Source organism: Micromys minutus (genome assembly GCF_963924665.1).
Source record: "Micromys minutus genome assembly, chromosome: 12".
Classification (NCBI taxonomy): domain Eukaryota; kingdom Metazoa; phylum Chordata; class Mammalia; order Rodentia; family Muridae; genus Micromys; species Micromys minutus.
The window spans coordinates 26,543,873-26,565,180 of NC_137981.1; the positions used below are offsets into that span (position 1 = coordinate 26,543,873).

At 52.6% G+C, this 21,308-nt stretch overlaps 1 protein-coding gene across 7 annotated transcripts in view; it reads right to left on the minus strand.

The window, feature by feature from the left end:
• Positions 1-2,988: 2,988 nt before the first annotated feature.
• ARHGAP22 (Rho GTPase activating protein 22) overlaps positions 2,989-21,308 on the minus strand; it is a gene marked incomplete at its 5' end in the record, with an annotated part of 130,007 nt that continues 111,687 nt past the window's right edge. For 6 of the 7 annotated variants that reach the window (XM_080926126.1, XM_080926123.1, XM_080926128.1 and 3 more), the window contains 6 exons: positions 2,989-3,366; positions 5,525-6,410; positions 8,054-8,175; positions 9,163-9,236; positions 9,885-10,017; positions 13,155-13,362. In XM_080926126.1, coding sequence (XP_080782252.1) covers positions 3,138-3,366; positions 5,525-6,410; positions 8,054-8,175; positions 9,163-9,236; positions 9,885-10,017; positions 13,155-13,362 — 1,652 coding nt within the window. In that variant the 3' untranslated portion in view covers positions 2,989-3,137. Of the gene's footprint in view, positions 3,367-5,524; positions 6,411-8,053; positions 8,176-9,162; positions 9,266-9,880; positions 10,018-13,154; positions 13,363-21,308 lie in introns of all 7 variants that reach the window. The other variant, XM_080926125.1, reaches the window with a different exon arrangement.

Sequence of the window (21,308 nt, forward strand, 5' to 3'; positions counted from 1 at the left end):
TTAAATTCAAGCCAGTTCATGTCAATGGAATTAAAGTTTGCCTGCTTACTCCCTCCATCTGGGCCAGTCAGGTCTACCCACCACCAACCACATTCCTTTCTATCTGTCCTCGTCAGCTTGCTTCACTGCAGTGAAATACTCGAGATAATTACAGAGAAAATACTTTGGCTTATAGTTTGGGGAAAAGGGGTTCAACCATAATTGGTTAACTAGTATGCGGGCCTGTGACAAGGTAGCATAGTAGGGGACATGGTAGAAACCAACTCCATGGACTATGAGGCAAAAGACGACCAGAGTCCTTACATCCCCTTCAAGAGTAAATAGCAAATAACCTCAAAAAGTCCAAACATATATTTCCTTTCTATTGAAATATTGACCCTGAAGGGGAGGGTCTCACTGTGCAGTCTGGCTGGCCTGGAACTCACTGCCGTTGCCTAATGAGTGTGAGGATTAAAGGTATGTGTCCCATACATGTGAGAAGAAAGACTCTTAAGCCTAAAAAGGCTGGGAAAGCTGAGAAGTCTCAAGGCTGCACCCCACTTTTATTAAAGCAGCAAAATCTTGAGGAGACTGGCAGAACTAACAACGGACTAGCTTGCAGGGAGCTCCTGGGTTGTGACCCATGCTGGGTGGGCTTTTCTAGACACAGCTGACATTCAGTTACCTATCCTGAAGTAACCCCAAGGAAGTTAATAAGCTAGACTAGAGTTCTTCTCCAAGAAAGTCACAATCTTCCCTAGTGCCCCGCTTCTTAATCATCAATCCCCAAAACAGATTTTCAAACATGTCTGAAAGTACCTGTGGCCAGAATCTTAAATTATTTTTACCAGTTCATACCACTTCACGATGATTCATTTCTGTTTAACTTGATAGTTTTATCAATGGCTTCTGCTCACTCTTTATAGAGTACTTCACCAGATTAAAAACAAAAAAGCTGCATTCCCCATCTGTTCATAGTCACAATTCATTGTTTGATGTGAGAGGACATTCTAGTATGATTGTGGCTGGAACCTTTAGGCTTGGAACAGCTTGTGTAAGCATAATCTAATGGAAAGAGAAGCAAAGGCTGAGAGTTCCCAGGCATAGCACCCACCATGGATGAGCCTCATGGCCTTCAGTGGAAGTCAGATGTCTAGACAGGAAAGTGCATTACACAGTGGGAAAGGAGACCTGAGAGGCGTCCTTGAAGTTTCCCATAAAAGTTAGATGTGCCTAGATCCCTATCTGCCAGCAGGTGGCAAACTTGGCTTGCAAACTCTTCCCTGGGGGGGGGGGGGGGGGGAGGCAGGCAGGCAGATGGCCATGGTCAGACTCTTTTTTTTTTTTTTTTTTTCTCTCCTGTGAAACAACCCTCCTGAGACTGTTCCTGGGTACTCTTGATGAGCTGGTGGCATTTTTTGCTTCAGGTCAACTCAGCAGAATTTTACAACCGTGCTGAGGGAATGCAGCAAGATCCTGTGAAATGGTGGTCTCACCTAACTTCTCCCAGGGCTGTTTCCCCTGTCACAAAGGAGATAAGGAGTAATCTTTAAGTTGCAATGTGAGAGGTTCTGAGGAATCAGTCACTTTAGCCTCTCCTCTCTGAATACAGGGGACAGTGGTTTTTACCTTTGGGCAAGGAATGCAGGATGGCTGCAGCAGTAGCCCATAATATACACTAACATGTCTGCTGCCCTCTTGGTACTCCCAGGGATACCATGACCCTGGCGTCTGATGCTGGGAGGGTCCTTGGTAGGAGTCCTAGTTGTGAAAATCTCCGGTCAGCTTCCTGAGGACAGTCAGAGATCAGTTGTCAGTCTGCCTGCCACTGAGGGTGGTGGTAGGGAAAGCTGGCCTTGTTTTTCATGAGGGGTAGCCAGGGCTACCTAACAACTGTAAACCTGGCCATTCTGCTACCCAGGTGTTGTCAGACATGACACCTGAGCCAGACAGGTGGGCATTAGGGGCTTAATGACCTTTCTACATGGCGACCAGAAAATAGGATGCTTCGATGACCTCTTCACCACCACTGCCCCTCCACAAACACACATATACCTCAGTCATCATACGTCACTGCTTAAGGGGGAAACAAGAGACTGCACTCGTGACAACAGAAGCAGAGGAAAGGAGAGGCCAGTCCTCTCCCAGCCAAGCCTGTATAATGGCCAGTCTTTACTGTCAGCTTGACTGGATCTACATACATAGGAGAGATGTGTGTAAGTACATACATCTCTGGGCCTGTCCAGGGCATTTTCAGAGGAAGATCCATGGTCTAGTGGATACAATGTGACCAGCTGTCTCAGGCTCCTATCACCCAGGTAGGTTAGCTCTCAGCTACAGCAGCTGAAGGCCTTCCTAAAATGTTTGTCAGGTATTTTACCACAGCAACCAGACTACCTCAGAACGCCCTGGAGGCTGGGGTGTGGGGTAGGGAGCACTCAAAAGTCTGAAGATATCTCAAGGAGTGGGAAAACATGGAAGTTACAGGCCCAGATCTGGATGGTGGGCAGGCCCAGCAGAAGACATCTAAAGGACCAACTAGCTACTCCTGTAGACCCAGCCCTCTGGAGCAGAGCTAAGCCCCTGCAGAGGAATGTAGGTTACAGAGGGAAGTGCAGAGGGCCTTGCAGGGTAAGAAGTAGCCCGAGTCTCTGAGGTGAGAGAGCTAAAGGAGCTGCTGAGGTGGCTGAGACCCTCAGGGAGCTTCACCCGCACCCTAGGGATGCTCAACCTTCCAAGAGACGTATTCCCTAGTAAACTCCATTTGGAACAGACACGAAGAATGAGGCTGATGACCAGCACCATGCTTTCAGAGCACATTTAATAAAGTTCTTGGTGGTGGCCTGGCTCTCGGGTGCCATCCTTTGCGGTGGCCACAAAGGACTCTTCCTTGATGAGAAGCTAATGCTGATGATCTTGGCACCATGCCCTCTGACACATGCTGGGACCCGTATGTTTGGAGAAGTATCCAGATCCTGCCTGACTATGTGGAGTCCTGACAGTCCCCATTCTGGTGGCAGGCTCCTTCTATCTGGCACTTGGAGGCAGATGGCCCTGCTGGTGGCCTGGCCCAAACTTGAAGCTTCTGGCTTGCTCTGCAGCCTGTGGCCAGCCCTGCAGGGAAGGTAAGCAGACACAGACATGCTCTACTGCTCCTTTCACTCTGGGGCCCTGGCCCCTTTGGTCCCAGCAGTCAAGCTTCCCAGGGTGGCGAAGAACTCCTCCATCTCCCTTTGCAGCAGCTGGTTCCTGCGCTCCGCATCCTCGCGAGCTCGCTCCGAGTTCCGAAGCTTGATCTCCAACATGGCATATTTCTTCTTCTCCTGGTCCAGCTCCTCTTCCAACCGAGACAGCTGCTTCCGCAGGTCAGCACTGCCCTCCTCGATGCTTAAAAATCAAGAAGAGGGTTATTCAGACTCCGGCTACTGGGGTACTGTCAGAGCAGGAATGGACCTGGGTCTTACCAAGCTGGCGATGGGGCTGCAGGAAGGGATCTCACAGCTTTGCCCACTGCTCCACGCCAGTGGGGGGAGGGGAGGGGCTCCCTATAGGGAGGCTTCCTTGGGTTTATGACCCAGAGAGGTCACTCTAAGGATTCCTGCCCAGCACTGGGACTAGCAGTATCCCTGAACCCTCGCTAGATGTCACCTTTTGTCTCTCCACTCCTGTCAACTGTCCTGGTGAGGGAATCACCTTTCACAGGCAAGAGGGGCAGAGGTCCCTGACCCCTTGCTTTTATGCTCTTACCCACATCTCCTGCTGCTTTCTGTACAGTGCTCTGGCAAGAACATAAACCTACTGGAAATACCTGACTGGCCTTTATGCCCTCCCTGGGGTCACCTCCCATGATCCTCTGCAAGTCCAGTAATATCAGAGCCTTCACATCAGGCCAAGCTTCATGACATTGACAAACGAAACTGGGCACAGCATCCTCTGAAATGTGGGGGTGACTCCCCTCCAGTCCCCAGAGCACTGCAGTCACAATGGGACTGTGCATGCAGCAAAGCACCAGCAAACAGTTATCTGTGGACTGGGTATCAACCTCCCTCTGCTCCCAGACACTGAGCACAATGCTTAGAGAAAGGTAACTTCCCTTCACCACAGCAGTGGGTATGCCATTAGAAAGGGGACCTGTGGAGGATGGCACTGAGGTCTCACTTGCTTCTCTTCTGTCCTCAGCTCTTCTTTGCTATCTTCTCCTTGGTTGGGCCTCTCCTCTCTGTCTATACTATGTTAGAGTGACTTTGCCCAGTCTCTTGATGCTAAGCCCTCCTACTAAGCTCCTGGCCTAATCATGAGCATCTCCAACTGAACATTCCAACATGGTGCTGACAGCTACCTCAAGCCATGCTCCATCCCACCCAGTTCTCTCCAGTGAGCACCTGCTTATGGCTCTTCCCCTACAGTGCTAAGACTTTTATGCCAGGTGAGCTCAACTCAACAGAGAGCACGGTCCACCCAATCCACCATGTGCCAAACTCTTGTTTCTCCCACCTCCGCTGTTGCCCCCATGGCCCATGCCACCCCAGAGGCCTGGATTCCTATTGCCTCCTAACTGGTTCCTACTGAACCTCCAGTGAGCTTTCCAACCAGAGAGCCAAAGTCCTTGAGACACTCCATCAATTCCTCCACACTTGCTGTCCCCTGAAGAAGACCAAGCATTATCCAAGCCAGAAGCCCCTGCCTTACTACCATGCTCAAAGCTGGCAGAGCTCCAAGGCATGCCCCCCTCCCCCCCCCACCCTCCAGGCCTTCCTATCCCCTGCCCTCCCCAGGGCGCCCATCCTGTATCCACTTCCTAGCATGGCATGCACTTGTGATGAATCTCGTGTATGGTCTCATCCTAGTACCCTCAAATACAAGTCGGGCACAGAATTCTGGTAAGTTTGGGACACAGCTCTGTCCCCAGCATCTAGCACAGCACCTGTTTTTCACAAACCAAAGATCCTCTTAGGGAGATAATGGAAGGGCAGAGACTAGATTTTAGGAGGGCAGAATGGGTGAGCTCCATGGCTGCCAATAGAGTATGATCCCAGAAGCCTGCTGGATGGGACATGGTACCATGGTCCCCTTCCTTCCTGTGCTGGAGACCATCCTCATACTAACTCTCCTTCCAAGCGGCCCCTCTGTCAGTTGAGAGTGGTTCAAGGGCCTTCACTGTGCCCCTTCGTTCTTCCCAAGCAGGGCCTGAGTAGGTAAGAAATGGTATAACTAGACTTACTATAGGCACCTGGGATAGGCTGGTTTGCACACTGGACATCCCCCCTGGGTAGCCCACTCTGGCCACCCTCGGTGATACAGTCATTCAAGATTCTGTTCTCACCCACTGCATCCCAGAGAGCTACCTGGCTCCTGGCTCCAGTTCTATAAACTGACATCCGCCCTTGTGGAAGCCCGCCAGCTGATGGGTCCACCCACTCCAGACCCTGAATAGGGAATAAATAGCTCAGTTTCCCAGGAAGGCAGCCTGGGAGCTGGTGCTCTGAGCCCCGCCCCTTGCAGCTTTCTAAGCTCCGCCCCCTGTAGCATAAGCTTAGTCCTTTACCTTTTCAGGCTCCTCATGTACTCAGTCCTCTGGTGACACAGCTCCGCCCTGAGCTCCGCCACCTGGCCCTGGAGAGCCCGGCAGCGGCGAGCATGGGCCTGTGAGGGGCTGCCTGGGTCATTGGGCTCGCTGCTGCCACTGCCCACACATGTCTCATCCAAGCTGTGGCCCGGGTCTGGGGACTGGTGGCCCTCGCTGCTGCTGGGAAGAGGAGAGGGTTCGAGAGCCCACTCGGTGTGTAAGGAGCTGCAGGCAGAAGAGTCGCTGGCCCGGCAGGCTGTGCAGCTGCTGACAGAGGCCTCTCGGGAGGACGAGGCTACAGACCATGCCGTGCTGGCCACGCTGACAGTGCTAGAAAAGTGGCTGGATGGCGGCACATTGTCGTAGGTGGAGAGTCTCTGTGCCGAGCCTGCATCCTTAAGCCGTTCCCCTGATGAGGCCCGACGGTGGCTGCGGAGAGATGATAACCCGTTTATGAGCCAGTTCCCACCAGAGGAGATGACCGGTACCTCCAAGGATGAGCTGACCCCTTTTGGGCTCTCTGACCGGGACCCCTGCTGCCGCAGCGAAGACTTCCAGCTAGGCAAAGTATGCATCCTCTTCGCAGGGCTGGTGGCCGCAGGGCCAGTTTGGCTGCCAAGGTGTGGCGGAGAAGTTCTAGAGAGCACTGCTGCAGCTGGTCCATCCAGAGATGAAGTCCTGTGTGTGGGTAAGCCAGGGCTGCCAGGCTCACCCTGGTGGTCTCTGGGGACCTCTTCAGAGCCCCATTCTACTGTGCCCTGGACAGTACCATGTGGTGAAGCGGGTTCCTCAAAGGAGGCTGCAGCAAAGAGCTGTCCGTGTTTGCGGATGAGGATGGTCATCAGATGCTGAACCAGAGACGTGCCTGTGATAAAGAAGGCAGAGGTTGGCCCCAAGCGGCACAGCCCACATCTCTAACACACTCAGGCTAACTACAGCTCAGGCACAGGATGCCTGTTCCTGCAGGGCACCTTTGCCTGTGTCTGAATGAGAACCATCACAGCAGCCTATACCAAGCACAGACAGGACTGTGCCCACAAAGCCCCTGAGCATGAAGGAAGCACAGCTCACCGTAGGAGGAGGTAGGTGCCGTGCACACACAATGCTTATCAAGGCCACAGGATGATGGGCGGCAGGAGGCAAGTGGAAATGGGGAGCCAGTAAGTCAGAGCCCATCTACCCCCCACATGACTCTGGAACAAACTTTACACACACACACACACACACATACATCCTTTTTAAAAATTACTTATTTGGGTGCTCAGCAGTTAAAAACACTTGGTGTTTTTGCAGAGGACCTGATTCAATTCCCAGCATACAAATAGGGGCTTACAACCACCCATAACTCTAGTTCCAAGGAACCCAAAGCCCTCTTCTGACTTCAGCAGACACCAAACGTGCACATGGTACACAGACATACATGCAGACAAAGCACTGATACACATTTTAAAAATGAAGAATTTTTAAAGATTTATTTTATATATATGTTCTATCTGCATGTGCACCTGCGTGACAGAAGAAGGCATCAGATCCCATTATAGATGGATGTGAGCCACCATGTGGTTGTTGGGGATTGAACTCAGGACCTCTGGAAGAACGGACAGTCCTCTTAAACACCGAGCCTAAGTATTTTGCCAGTATGTATTTATATGCATCACATGTTGGAGGCTCGCCATGGATGAGGAAGACCATGGCCCGGTGGACTCTGCACAGTATGCTGGTGATCCAGGAGGAAGTACAGAAGGTATACCTCAGGCAGAAAACTGGGCGCTCCCAGAGTGGGCTGCGAGGCTGCTGCTGGTGTCCGACTTGGGGCCTATGTCCTCAGTCATAAACCGGGACCTCGGGAGTGTCCCCACCAGCTAGATGTGAACATCCTGTGTGGGCAGCACGGTCCCTGCACTGGCTCTGTTGGGGACAGTCTTCCCAAAGGCTGTGCATTCTTGCTTTTACTCCAGCCTCTGTACGTAGGCCCCCTGCAAGCTTGGCTGGTGGGCCCCTGGTAACTCATGTCACCTCGCTTGGCCTCCGTTTCATCATCAGGGACTTAAGGACAATTATCACAAGGCACAGGAGGCTGCTCTGACCCTTTCTCATCTCCTTCCCTCTCTGAGCCCTTGTCTCACATGGTCCAGGCTGACCTCAAATTCCTGGACTTGTCATTCTCCAGCCTTGGCATCAGCATGTTGCTTTTCAAAGACATCATTGTGTTATTGCGTATTGCAAAAGAGAAATTCCCTGGTGCCTTATGGGTCTGTCATCCAGCAACCTACGACAATCACTTGCCTGTGACAGTAAAGCAGAAAGCAATCTGTGTAGGTTCAAGGACAGAGATCTCTAACCACTGACCATCTTAATGTTTTCTAAGGATCAGCTGTTGGCAGCCACAAAGGGAAGGATGGAGGGGAGGAAGTTCTGTCCCTGAAGATGGAGACAGGACAGCTAAGCTACTAGTCCCTTGGTCTGGCTTTCCCCCAGCACCCTCTAGCCAAGCCACCTCCTCTTTACCTTCCATGATGGTTACTGGATCCTCTATCTGTGGCCGAAGGATGTTAGGGCCAAAGACAGTTGCCAAGTTCTGGACACTCATCTTGTTGACATCCGAGTGGGCCTGCACTTCATCCAGAAACCTGCAAGAGAGAGAAGAAGCAATTGCTGAAGCAGCAGATTCTAAACTCTAATCTGCTGTGAGCGCTAAACCCTGCCTGGCCACGCCCACCAAGCCGCACCTTCTTCATCTACTCAGTGCCACCCACCACACTAACACTCCTAGCCCTACCTCTCAGATATACCCACTGTACCATACGAATGATGTCCACTCCAGTCAACCACCCACACACTCCGTCCTTCCATCAGACTACACCTCTGCTTCCACGCCCCTACTTCAGCTGCCACAGCTATGAACAGCCAAACCCCAGAAATAACCACACAAAGCCCACCTCATCTGCTACACTATACCCACCATCCACTTCACTATTATGCTACTTCCAATACCCACCCACCCTACACTTTCATATATGCATTACCTCTGGACACACCCTTTACCCCCAACCCCAACACATGGCCCAATCTTTGTGCCCTCAGGCCCCATTCCACCCCCCCACTCAGCCACGCCTCCCAGGCTTTCTGTGGTTTCTGGATATGGTGTCTACACTTGTATCTGATCAAGACAGAACATCCCCTAAGAATATCATGAGAAATAAAGGCCAAGGGACACGGTTTGGTTATCCCTGGTGCAGAAGACAAATGCTGAAACGCTGAGATCCCCCCCCCCCTGACACTGGGTGAATGCTATCCCTGCAGGCTCCTACCAGCACCCAGAATTAGGGCACATAAGGTTATATACCTCATGAGATAAATATCTCATTAAGGGGTATATACCTTCAGGGAAGGAACCTGAAAGGTACCCGGGAGGGCAGAGGGCAGGTTGCTTCTGGATTCACTGACTACCTCCTGCAGCTCTGTGTCCTTTCCACACTCCTTGCCATCCCAACACTTGGCGAGGCAGTGTTGAGAGGGCAAATGGCCCTTTTATACAGCTTTTTCCCTCCAGAGGCGGAGGGAAGGAACAGAGCCAGAGCAGGCCAGAGAAGCCCCGCTCCAAACAGGCCACTTACTTGCAGATGTATCTGAGCAGGTTGTAGTTGGCCTGAGGAAGGTTGCTCACTTGTTTAGCCAACTCTACAGTCCCCTTGTGAAGAAAGGAAAAGAAAGCAGTTCAGACACCAGCAGTAAGGCCTCCTCTGAAAGAAGGACTGAGACAGGAGAAGGGAGGTGTGGCCAGTCCCAGATGACCTCCTCCATGTCTCCAAAGCGTGACTGTGACCTGTCCAGGAGACTAAATTTCCTTCTGGGAGCTGAGGTGAGAGTGAGCCTCTACAAGGCCACGGAGGAATGTCTCGGCTCACTTATCAGGGCACAAATATTTGCCAGATAACGACTCTCATTCCCCCACACGGTCACAGAGAAGGTAAACAGTCTTTTTTGCTGCAGCGGCTCAAAGCTGCAGATTGCCAGGAGGGCAGAGTGAAGGGCGAGGGGCTGATACCCATCCTGGCTAGGTCACTGTGCAGGCTTAGAAGCCTGAGTCTGTGGGAGACGACGGCAGAACAGAAGTACCCACTGTGCAGAAGCCAGAACTGGGCAGCCTGGGTTAAGAGAGATCTATGTTCCACACCTACTTGTGAGAAATTTCCAAGACCGTACAGCACTTGGGGGGGTCCCCTCTCCCCAACACAGCAACCTTCCAGTAACGACTCATGTGCAGTTGATAAGCTCTGACTCCACATGCCCGCTGCCCGGCAGCCTACCCCCAGGATGTGTCCCGAGAGGCACTGACCTCCCCCTCGTCCTTGGTGAGCAGCTGGGCGCAGCTGAGGAAGTCCTCATACCTGGCGAAGGGGATGACTGGCTCTGGGAGCTCCCGGAGGTAGAGCTTCAGCAGGGAGGCCACTGTGTGCACATCTGTGGTGCTGGGAGAAAAGGGGACATGAGAGCAGGACCCCAGGCAGCTGCATGACTAACACATGGGCTATACTCCACATGTTCCAGACAATCCTGGGCTCAGGTCCAGATGTGTGCATACAGAAAGGCTCCTCTGGAACAAGCTGCAGCTGCCCCTGGTCAAGGTCAAACCCAGGCTACCCACAAGTACAGGAGATGGGGTCCCTGTGTGGGGCATGACTGAGCTACCCAGAAGCCCCAGCTTGGGTTAACTCACCAACCCTGGCTCGGAATCTAGCTAGTGTCTAGTCCAACATATGGAGTGAAGGAAAACCCTCTTGTGTGATCATAGTGGGGTTCTTGGAGACCTTCCTTACACATGGCGTGGAACTTGGGAGATGTTCTGCACAAGCCACAGGGCCAAGCTGTTCCACTCACAACAGTTGCTCTGGGTGGAAGGAATTACCTATGACCTGGATCAGCTCACAGGAAGCTCTCATGGTACAGCCAAGCCTTTGCTTGACCCTGCTTAGCTCGTGGGTGAACTGGGGAATCTGTATCAGCGGGATGCCATCAGCTGGACAGGTGACAGGTTGCCTCCGGATGTCTACAAGAGGGCTTAGTCTCCACTACTGGCTCAGAGATGCCTCTGCTGAATGTGTGTGTGTGTGTGTGTGTGTGTGTATGTGTGTGCGTGTGTGTTAGGGAAGGGAGGTCAGGGGTATCCCAGTTCAGGCTCACCATCTCTTCCTGTCTATCTAGGCTCTGGCCAGTTCTGGCCACAGCTGTCTCCTCCTGGGTCCCAGGAGACACTCTCCTAGCCCCTGGCTCCAAGTTCCAGCTTAAAGCTCCTCATAGGAAACACTGGGAGAAGATGGGCCATACACACTCAAGATCTTTCCTGACCTCCCCTCTTTAGCTAAGCATGCCTCTGCTCACTGCCCACTGCCTTCTCCTGGGCCACTTTCTCCACCCACACTGGAAGCCAGTATCCTTTCCAACTGAGATTCTTCAGGCTCAGCAGCTGCTGCTGCCTCGGGGAGAAAGGAAGTGGGACTGGTTATGTGGCACCCTGCCTCCAGTCCACAGGCATTCCTGCCTGCATCCCTGCTCAAAGCTCCCTCCCTCACCCTTACCATCCTTCACCCACAGAGACCCAGTGCCCAGCTGTACCCTCGGCCCATGTTTTTCTCACACTCTGGCTCTCCCATAGTCTCACTCTGCAGCCCTTCTATCCACTCTTACTGCTAGTCTTTTGCACACATGACTCCGATGTCCTCGAATTCTCTTCCAACACCACTGTGAATCCACCTCACCCCCATCACATTCTCAGCAGCACGGGAGAGAGCATCCCAGGTTGATGCCTGGGCCCACCAGCCTGGGTATCTCACAGTGCATGATGCAGGCAGCTGGTGGGCTGAGGCCAGGAAACAGAAGGCCCCAGTGGATCAGCAGACCTGCTCAGGGCAAGTCAGTTCTTCCCACTGCCCATACCCCATCTGCGGCTTCCCATCATCTTTCCAAAATACCTTCCTGCTCATGCTAACAACAGTACTCATCCGAAATGAAGGCCTTGCCTCATAACTGTCTCCAATCCTGGAGAACACACACACACACACACACACACACACACACACACACACACACACAGCTGAGAGAATGTTACTATGGAGAAAGAATAATGGGGTAAAAGGAGAGTTTTGTGGTAGAGGAAGACCAAGGCCAGAAGCAGTACCTACCTGTACAGGGGCACAGGGGTGGGGGGTAAGGAGCAGCAAAGGTAGAGTAAGTGTGGGAGAGGAAGCCCCATCATGCAAGCACAGTTGGTTGGTGGAAGGACTCTCAGTGACTGAGTTGTAGGGAGCAGAGCTCTGGTACCCACAGTGAGCAGGGGAGCAGAGCCTGCTGGCATCTATGTAGTAGGTATGTAGGTGGCAGTAAAGTACTAAGGTACCCCTATGAGAACAGGACCCCCAGAGCCCACTTTGAACAGATACCGAACAGAGCCCTGAACTCTGAGTTGGTAGGCACAGCTGCTATGGGGATGGCAGAAATCAAGAGGGAATGGTCTCAGAAATCTAGAGGAGTTTCTGAACTGAGGGAAGTCAGGGCCTTGTGGTGGAGGGACAACGCTGAGACGCCTACCTGGGAGAAGGGACTGTTAAAGCCCCAGGAAGGGAAGTGCCATGATGGGGGAGGGGCAGCCAGGGCAGCCAGGAACCACGGCCTGGAAGAAGAGCCTAGTGGTGCTGCCAAAACATAGATGGATGTCTATGGGCCTGAGCTCAGGGACAGGAGCCAATGTGAGCCCAGGTGGCACCACACATTAAAACATGAGGCAAGATGAGACAATGACACTAGGGGTGGTTTGGGCCAGAAGGATTGGTACCTTACCCAGAGACCCCAGTAAGCTTGTATATGGTGGTGTGGGATCTGACATCCAGTCTTACCCAACCTACAGCAATGTATCTGACCCTGGGACATTTCTAAAAGCCATTGTTCCCAGGCCCTACTAAGGCTTTTGTTTGAGGCAGTCTCTGACCTAGATGCCGATAGAAGAGATGATGTCTGGTTATAGATCTGTAGAGTAATGCACACGTTTCCACAAGCTGTGGACAGAGTTTCACAAGGAGCCAGGTGAAGGGACTCTTATGCTGTCCCTGAGGAGCCATGGTTAGCCCTGAACTCCACAACTAATGGAAGAACTGTTCCACTCTATGTGCTCGGGGACGTCCATGGCCAAGATAAACACTGCAGAGCGTGTCTCCTGGCAGGAGACTACATCCGAGGGAAGCTGTCACAAGAGGCAGAAGTGACTAAGATGGAACTCAGTTGCTCTGCCATGGTGCCACTGTGGAAGCTTGGGCTGATGCAGTAAGCATGGCATTCTAGAGGCAGCTGTGCCTGGCAGATAGCTGACGCCTTCATTCCTCTACCTGGGTCAGGGAAGAGCTGTGAGAACCACCAGATGGCTGACCTTTTTAGTGGCGGACACCCTCAAGAAGATCAGGGACCAACTTGATCCTGTGCCCCAGTATTCCGCACTCTGGGTAGACTGGCTAAACACGCATGAGCCACATGGGCGACAGCTAACACACCAGGCCCAGCTGGTATCAGGGAGGAGCCTTAACACGCCGTTCCACTGATACCGTCTCCCAGAGCTCACCTGTCAAACAGTGGCTTCTCCCCACAGTCGAAGGAGTCCTGCAGGTCCCTCACCAGGTTGGCCTGGCCAGGCATACGAAAGAGCCCCTCTTCACTGAGTCCTCGCTCCCGGATGAAGTCCACACACTGCTCCACCAGCAGAGGTGCCAGCCGGGGACCAAACTTCCGTTCATGGTGCACTGTGTCCTCCAGCCGCTGCCCAAAGATCCCTGGACATAGAAAGGGATTATTATACTCCCCTTGCACTCAGCACAATAGTGGGTGAAGGGTGTCTGGGACAATGAAAGGCAAAGGATGCTGTGTGTGTGCCAAAGGCTCTTCCCAAGGAAACAGATTGGACACTGGGAAGGCACAGCCGGGTGGCTGGTCAGAGCTGTTAAGGCAGCAGTAGCTGTGGCCTATGGCACTTGTCTGAGCCAGGAGAGAAGGGCCCTTAGGGAGCATGTGCTTGTATGATATTGATGGGTGAACTCACCCTAGATGGAAAACTCTGCCATGCCCAAGCACAGAAAAATGAGCAGATGCCACATGGCTCAGCCCACTGGGCACTGCTGCAGAAGGGAGGAGTCAGGAGGCACAGCTCACAGGACAAGACAGATGGCAGAGTGATGTGAGAAATGCCACCCGTCTCAATGCTATCCCTCACAATACTGCAATGGGGGCTAGCTCAGCTCAGTGGGGAAAGCTCTCGACACACCGGCGTGAGGCCTTAGCTCTCGACACACCGGCGTGAGGCCTTAGCTCAGGTCCACGTCCATGTGGAATTCTGATGCTTGTGTTCCCGTGGCGGGATGGGAAGCCCCCAGTCATGCAGACTTTAATAAAGCAAGGGCCCATATGATTGGTACACTTTCCAATGTGCCAGACCTCGAAAACGTTTGGGAGAAAGAAAAAAAAAACATCAGAAAGAAAAGAATCCAAACAGCTAATCAGGCCCAGAGTGGAAGGAGAGAAGGCAGAGGAATTCCCGGCTAAGAACACGGATAATTCGATGCATAACAAGACTGAGAGTTTGCTGGTAGCCCAGGCAAAGAGCGTAAGGTGCCAAGATCTGCAAGGTTGTCTGCCCAGTGGGTCAGCAGCTGGAGAAGCTCTCACTGCCTTAAGCTCTAGGACCATGGTTCTCAACTTTCCTAACACTACGACCTCAAGTTGTGGTGACCCCCTAACCACAAAATTATTTTCACTGCTACTTCCTAACTAATTTTGCTACTGTTATGAAGCATAATGTATTATCTGGTGGTGCGGGATGTCTGATATGTGACCCCTGTGAAAGGTTCGTCATCCCTCTGAGACCCACAGGTTGAGAACCTACCACTGCTCTGGGAGGTCAGGTCTCTAGGAATGTGTAGTGCTATTCACGTCCTCCCTGTGCAGACATCCACCGAAAGATGTCCTTCGAGGCATGACAGGGACACCACACTAGAGCTCCGCTGTGTTAAGGGCCATAGTTTTGTGGGAACTGGGTCTTGCGGCAGCCGAGTGAGGAGTTCTACCACCTTCCTGCTTAACTGCTTAAAAATAAGACACAGCAATCCCCGGCTGAGTGTGGCTCAGTGGCAAAGCCTTTGCCCAGCACTTGTGAGGCCCTGGGTTCCATTCTAGGTCCTACAAAGAACTAAAGAGAACAGCATTTCAAATGCTGTTTATTAATCTCATGATCTTGAGATGAAGGAAGAAAGCCTTCATGGCACCCACCACCCCCTTCTGGGGAAGCCTCGGGGCACATCAAGTGGATACCATTAGTGCCTCAAGAAAGGTCTATGTGCTTGCATGTGCCATATGCACACTTGCTTTGAGTTTTTATTTGTACATATAATCATGTGAGCATGTCAGCTTGTCCATGAATGTGGCAGGGACCTAGTCCAGCGTGGTTCGGGGAACAAACATCTCAGCTTTCCTGCCGCCAAGGAGTGGAGGGAGGGGAACCAGCAACAGCAGGCCTCATGGACATCTGGGTCACGGCAGAGGAAGCAATACTGAACAAGAGGGAAACCTATCTCTTCTGGGACTTGGCAGGCTGCTCCCCTAACCCAGGGGAAGGCACAGAGCCTGGAGCTCGGGGACAAGCTGGCTACTTGGACAGCTCAGAGGCCAGATTCAGAAGGCCTCGAGTCACCTCTGATGGTGTCCTGGCCTTTGGGGTTTGAGCTGGTTGGGTGTAGGGTGCAGAGATTCAGTGAGTTTTCTCTCACTCAGAACTCAGTCACCCACACACAGGGCCTCAAATTTGCTTTTATTCCTCCTTCTGTCCCTCTTCATTTTGAGATGCACATGCTAGGTAGGCAAGCTATCTAGAACTGAACCACACCGCAGCTCTTGAGTTTCTCTTGAAATAATCCTTGCTTATGGTAGAGACAGGCCTAAGTTCCCGAAAGGCGAGAGAGGCAGAGCACTCCATAGTAGCTGTTGTCCCTTTGACAGAAACCCGCTGCCAGTCCTTTGCGTCCACAGCATTCCTCACTCCTCCTAACCTCCTACTCCATCTGGGCTGAGTCAGGCTAAGGGGCAGCAATTCGCTTCTTTTGCTTGAAGTCTGTGAGTAAAGACTTCCCCAAATGACACCAGTGTCTGGATAAGTGGGAAAGGGGAGCTGGCTCACAGAAAGAAGCCATGGGTAGGAATGTCTGTTGTAACCAGGAACACCATTACTTCAAGTGAGCAGGCATAGAACATGCAGAGGAAGTGCCCATGAACAAAGTGTTCCCCAGTGGGGTAGGGGCTAGCTCGGCATGGCCCTGAGAGTCACTTCTCAAATGTCTCCAGTGTCAGCTTTCACACTGGCACACTCACACACACACATAGACACAGACACACACACACACATAGACACACACACATAGACACACACACATACACACACACGGACACACACACATGGACACACACATAGACACACACAGACACATACACACAGACACACACACATAGACACACACACAGACACATACACACATAGACACAGAGACACACACATACACATACATACACACACATAGACACACACACAGACACACACACATAGACACACACAAACACATACACACATAGACACACAGACACACACACATACACATACATACACACACATAGACACACACACAGACACACACACATAGACACACACAGACACATACACACATAGACACACAGACACACACACATACACATACATACACACACATAGACACACACACACACACACACACACACACACACACACACACATATACACACACACATATACACACACACACACACACAGTGGCAGGGCCTTCTCTGTCCACCAGGGTCACAGCAGTGGGAAGGTAATGCTTTCTTCGGGGCAGAGGCGGAGGAGTGAGTGTACGGAAGGACAAACACCACAGTCTTCTTCTGTCCCAAGTCACTTCACTCAGGTCCTGACCTCAGCTCCCAGTGACTGAAGGCCACTGTTGGGAAGACATAAGACTCACAAAGCTCGGTGATTCCAACCAGCTTCCTTCTTGCTCCTTGCATCCTATGCTCAAGATACCTGCCATCGTCTCTTAATGTGCCTGGCCCTGTTCTAAGAACAGACGGTTCTCTATCTCCAGAGGAGGCTAAATCAGTGAAACTACAGACAACGCCATCCCCTAAGTAGACCATGATCTAAGGAATAGACAGAGGTTTTTGCCCCAGATGTAATAAACTGGGGACAGGACTGTTCCAAGGTGTGGGTGAGGGGACAATTTTTACTGTGTGTATGAGGGCCAGAGGCATCTGGAGGAGTCCAGAACAGGAAGAGAGAGCAGCAGACTAAACATGGCCAGCAGACTGGGCTGGTCTATGAGAGGAGGGAGGTCGGGAGGGAGGGAGAGAAGGAGGGAGGGAGGGAAGGAGGGAGGAAGGGAAGGGGGAAGAGGACAAAAGAAAGGGCATAGCTGAAAGATCAAGTTGTGAGGGACTGAGAAGCTGTGGGAGGGAAGCCTGAGCTGGGAAGTTTAGGGAAGAGAGAGGACTGGGAAGAACCAGACTGTGTGGAGGAGCATTTGTAATACTACCTCAGGAGCCTGGAGGCCAGCATGTCTGCTGGCACCCTACTGGGTACCACAGATAGCCATCTGTCCCAGGTTCTTTCGGATCCAAACTAAGTAGCTGGCAAAGCAGGACAATTTTAACAGTGTACTGTATATGGAAGCTCCTGCTCCCCAGACCCCGTCCTTTCTGCACATTTCCACTTAAAGGCAGCAACTGCTCCAACTGCCAGTGCTACCCTTGTGTTCAGGGTCATTGCTGAATGAAATGAAGGTTATGTGAACACCAGCAACTATCGCAACCATGACAACCAATCTGACAGATGGGTGACATGCGCAGAACAGACACCCCGAAAGGATGATTTACATCCCAGGCACGACAGAGTGGGAGGGTTTAAGGTTTCATCACAATCCACAATCTAAAACTTAGGAGCTGTTTGTTTCTGGAATCTTCCACTTGGTGTTTTCAGGCAGCAGGTGGTCACTGGATGCTGAAAACCTAAAGAGTCAAACTGACATGTGGGTGCTGCCGTGCTGAAAAGCCTCAGAGCTGCCCCTCAGGCTGAGAGCGTGCGCCCACTGAGGTCTTCATTGCACTCACCAGGCTGGGAGGCAAGCTCTGCCCTGCTGGCCCCACCCCCACCCCAGAGGCACAAAACCCAGACAAGCCCACCTGTTCACACAGTACCCAGTCTTGACAGGTCTGGTCTGTGACAACCCCTCTCAACTCCTGCCTCCCAGTGACACCTTCTGAGTAACCTCACTGTCCCCAAATAGGGTAGCACTCCAGCAGAGGGAAGACCACAAAGTCCTGGCACTTCAGGACAGAGAAGGTTTTGAGAAGGTGGCAGCACAGTAAACAAGTTAATTATGAGGTAAGGAATTATTTGGGGGGATGGGGGCGTGGGGGTGGGGGAGTCAGTGGAATAGCTCTGATGGGGGACACCTGGTGCCCTAGGGTTGCGGAGAGGAGAGGATAAAAAAGGCTACATGATCACTGACCCCAGACACCATGAGGTAAGGGGCGCGAGCAGGCAAGTAATAAGACCACAAAGATACAGGCTCTGGACACACATTTGGCCGAAACTGGACTAGAAGCCTATGTCTCTCCATCTTCAGAATGAGATCTGTCCTCACAGTCTGCCCTGAGGCCCAAGATGGACCCAAACTCCCAGGGCATCCCCTCCCTGACTGGAAGGAAAAACCCATACCTCACTCCAGTTCATCCTCCTGAGTCTTCCTAACCAGCTGCCCCTGCTGTAGGCAAGCCATGTTCAGGCCTCAGGCAGCCTCCCTTTCCAGAGACCCTGCCCATAGCTGTCTTTGCCACAGTCCTCCTGGTAGGCTCTGTGAACTTCCAAAGCCCTCCTGTCAAGCCTCAGAGAGGACATGTGCCAAGAACCAGTTCTGGTAGGCTTGTTGTGTAGCTGGAAACCCAGCCAGTATGTGGTTTCTTGAGGGCCTGGCCTACACTCACTCGTCACCCAAGTGCCTGCTCTGCCAACTGAGAGGAAGCTGGCAGAGGTGCCTTTTCTTAGGATGAACCTGTAGCCACAGCTTCTGCCTTGACAGCTGTTCTCTCTAGCCTGGCCTACATACCTCCAGTGAGCATGTATCAGAAATCCAACAGATCCTGCCACTCCTCAGAGACCTTTCTAGAAGACCATGGAAACAGCCCTCACTCAACCTTCCTGCCAAGTCCTGGAGCTATGTCCACGGATGAATGTGCCTCACTCTCTAACACTGGGCACCTAGTGGTTTTCTCCTGGCCCTCAAGGGAAGCCCTGAAGGAAGGTGGGGGATGATTCTGCCACCGCAAGGAAGGCCACTGGGATTCCCTCCTGAATCTGGTCCCAGAGCTAAGGCAGCAGATTAGCTTGGCCACTGTCTGTCTCTGGCTCTCCCCGGTGGAGAGGAGGCCACAGCCAGGGGGAAGGCATAATGAGAGAACAATTCTCTAGAGGTTTACAAACTCTGGATAAATCTACAGCTCTCCTTTTTGGCTACAGCCTCTGCTTGCTCTTAGGTTCACTCCCTTCTGCAACCACTGTGCACCCACACCCACTCTTTGAACGGCCACTTCTCTTTTGACAGGACTGCCCCTCTTTCAGGCCCTGCTTACTGATAGCCTCAGCTTGGGAAGAGACTGAAAAACATTTCTAACTTTTCCCCAGAATGGCCTGGAAAACCACCACAGGTTAAGACCCTAGAGGATGGGGTTGCCCAACGCTAGCCGAGCCCCAAGGCATACTGATTCCCTCCTCTGGATGGTGGCTTTCCAGAGGCTTCCAGCTGGGTTTGGAGTCAGAGCCTGGGACCCACTTCCTGCTAGGTCTCAGAACAGTAGGGGATGAGGAGGATCTTTAGCAAATTCCTAATCTGTTTCCTAGTCTCTTCGCACAGGTCGGACTCCTGACCTGAGAAGGGGTGAGGGATCGCCCGTTCCTCTTCCCATCGACACAAACAGGCACGGACACGGCTCTCCAGCCCCTTGGGAACCATCTCGGACCCTCAGCTCCCGCGATGCAGCCACCCTCCCGCAGGGTCCCCCCGCAACCCGTCGAGCCCCTACCTGGGGCGGCGGGCGCACAGCAGGCAGGCAGGCGGCAGGGCGGCCGCGGGCAGGCGCGGCAGCTCGAGAAAGCCCGCGCAGCCGGCATCAGGCCCATGGGCGGCGCAGCGGCGGCAGGAATGCCCGGCACGCGCACAGGTAGCGTCTTGCCCGCCGCCCGCCCGGCCTGAGCCGCCCAGGGCTGGACCTGGGGCGAGGGCGGAAGGATCGAGTGCCTGGGATGCCTCCTGCCAGGCAGCTTCCAGCGCTGGGAGCTCCCAGTCCGCACCCCTTTCTTGGGGCCGCGGTGTTAGGCGCCCTGAGCACTCAACAGCTCTCCACGCGATCACTTACTTCTAGTTGGGGACCCTCTTGAGGAGCACCCACACAGGCCAAGGCCCCAGGGACGAGGTGGTGCAAGGGAGGCCAGAGAGGATTGGGCAACTGGGTCTGAGTCAACCTGTGAGCAGGGCATGGATGCCCCACCTAAAGCTGGGAAGTGACAGAGATCCTCAAGTGTCCACCTATGAAGCCTAATTTCTCAGGGTTCCTTCCGGGAGAAGAGCTCGCAGCGGAGTGTTTCCTGTTTCCTGTGTTGTAGGCACACAGGGTCAGCCTACGCCTGAAGGCAGAAGCAGAGCTGGAGAAGAGGAAGGCCCTGAGCCTGGGGGAATGGGGCCTTTCTTAAGCTAGGTGTGCAGCGGACACTCACTTTATTCGCTCACATTTAGTAGGCTTTCACTTGGCATAAAGACCAAGGGAAAGTTTAGGGCTGTTCCAAGAACAGAGATACACAATCCACTGCAATAGTTTTAGGAACACACTTTTGAACCAGGTGTCCTGGCACATGTGCATGTCTTTAACCCTAGCACTAGGGAGACAGTTGTGGGTGGGTCTCTGTGAGTTCCAGGCCAGCCTGATCTACTTACTAAGTTCCAGAACAGCCAGGGCTATGTAGAGAGACCCCATCTCAATACAAGCAAACCAAAAGACAAACCTCAGTACAAAAATCCATAACGAGCAAAATATCAAACCGATAAATAAATGCAGGCTGAGCCAGTCTCAAGTACACCCCGTCTTTATTTCAAATGGGGTATTTTTGATGTCTATGTCTCATCCTGAAACCTGTGCCTCACCTTCCACGGCCAGAGAAGCTTAGTAGGTATAAGCATGCTAAGGGTGGACAGGCAGTCACAGAACCAGAAGAGGAAGAAGAGATGAGACATGTGAGCTCAGGAAGTGTAAAAGTTAGGGATATATTCTCCTTCCCTGGGTCCTTAGGGGAAGTCCAGACCCTGAAGCTAAGTGTGGGGCTAAAGTCCTCCATCCAAGAGTGTGTCTAATCCAAAATGTTCAGTTTCTCTCCTCAGGTTACTATGAAGATGGGAAGAGTGGGGGTACCCACCTAGTCATCCTAGGGTGGGAAGCCAGGTACCCACTAGTTTTCTCCTCTCTGAACTCCAGTTTCCCCACCTGTAGGTTCCTGACTTAGACCTCGAAGCCTAGGGAAGCCCAAGGTGAGTGGAGGTTTGCAGCTGCCTTCTGTTTATTAGTTCTCACCAGCCCTGCTTCCCTGAGCTCTAGTCTGCTGGGTTAGGAGTACCCTGGG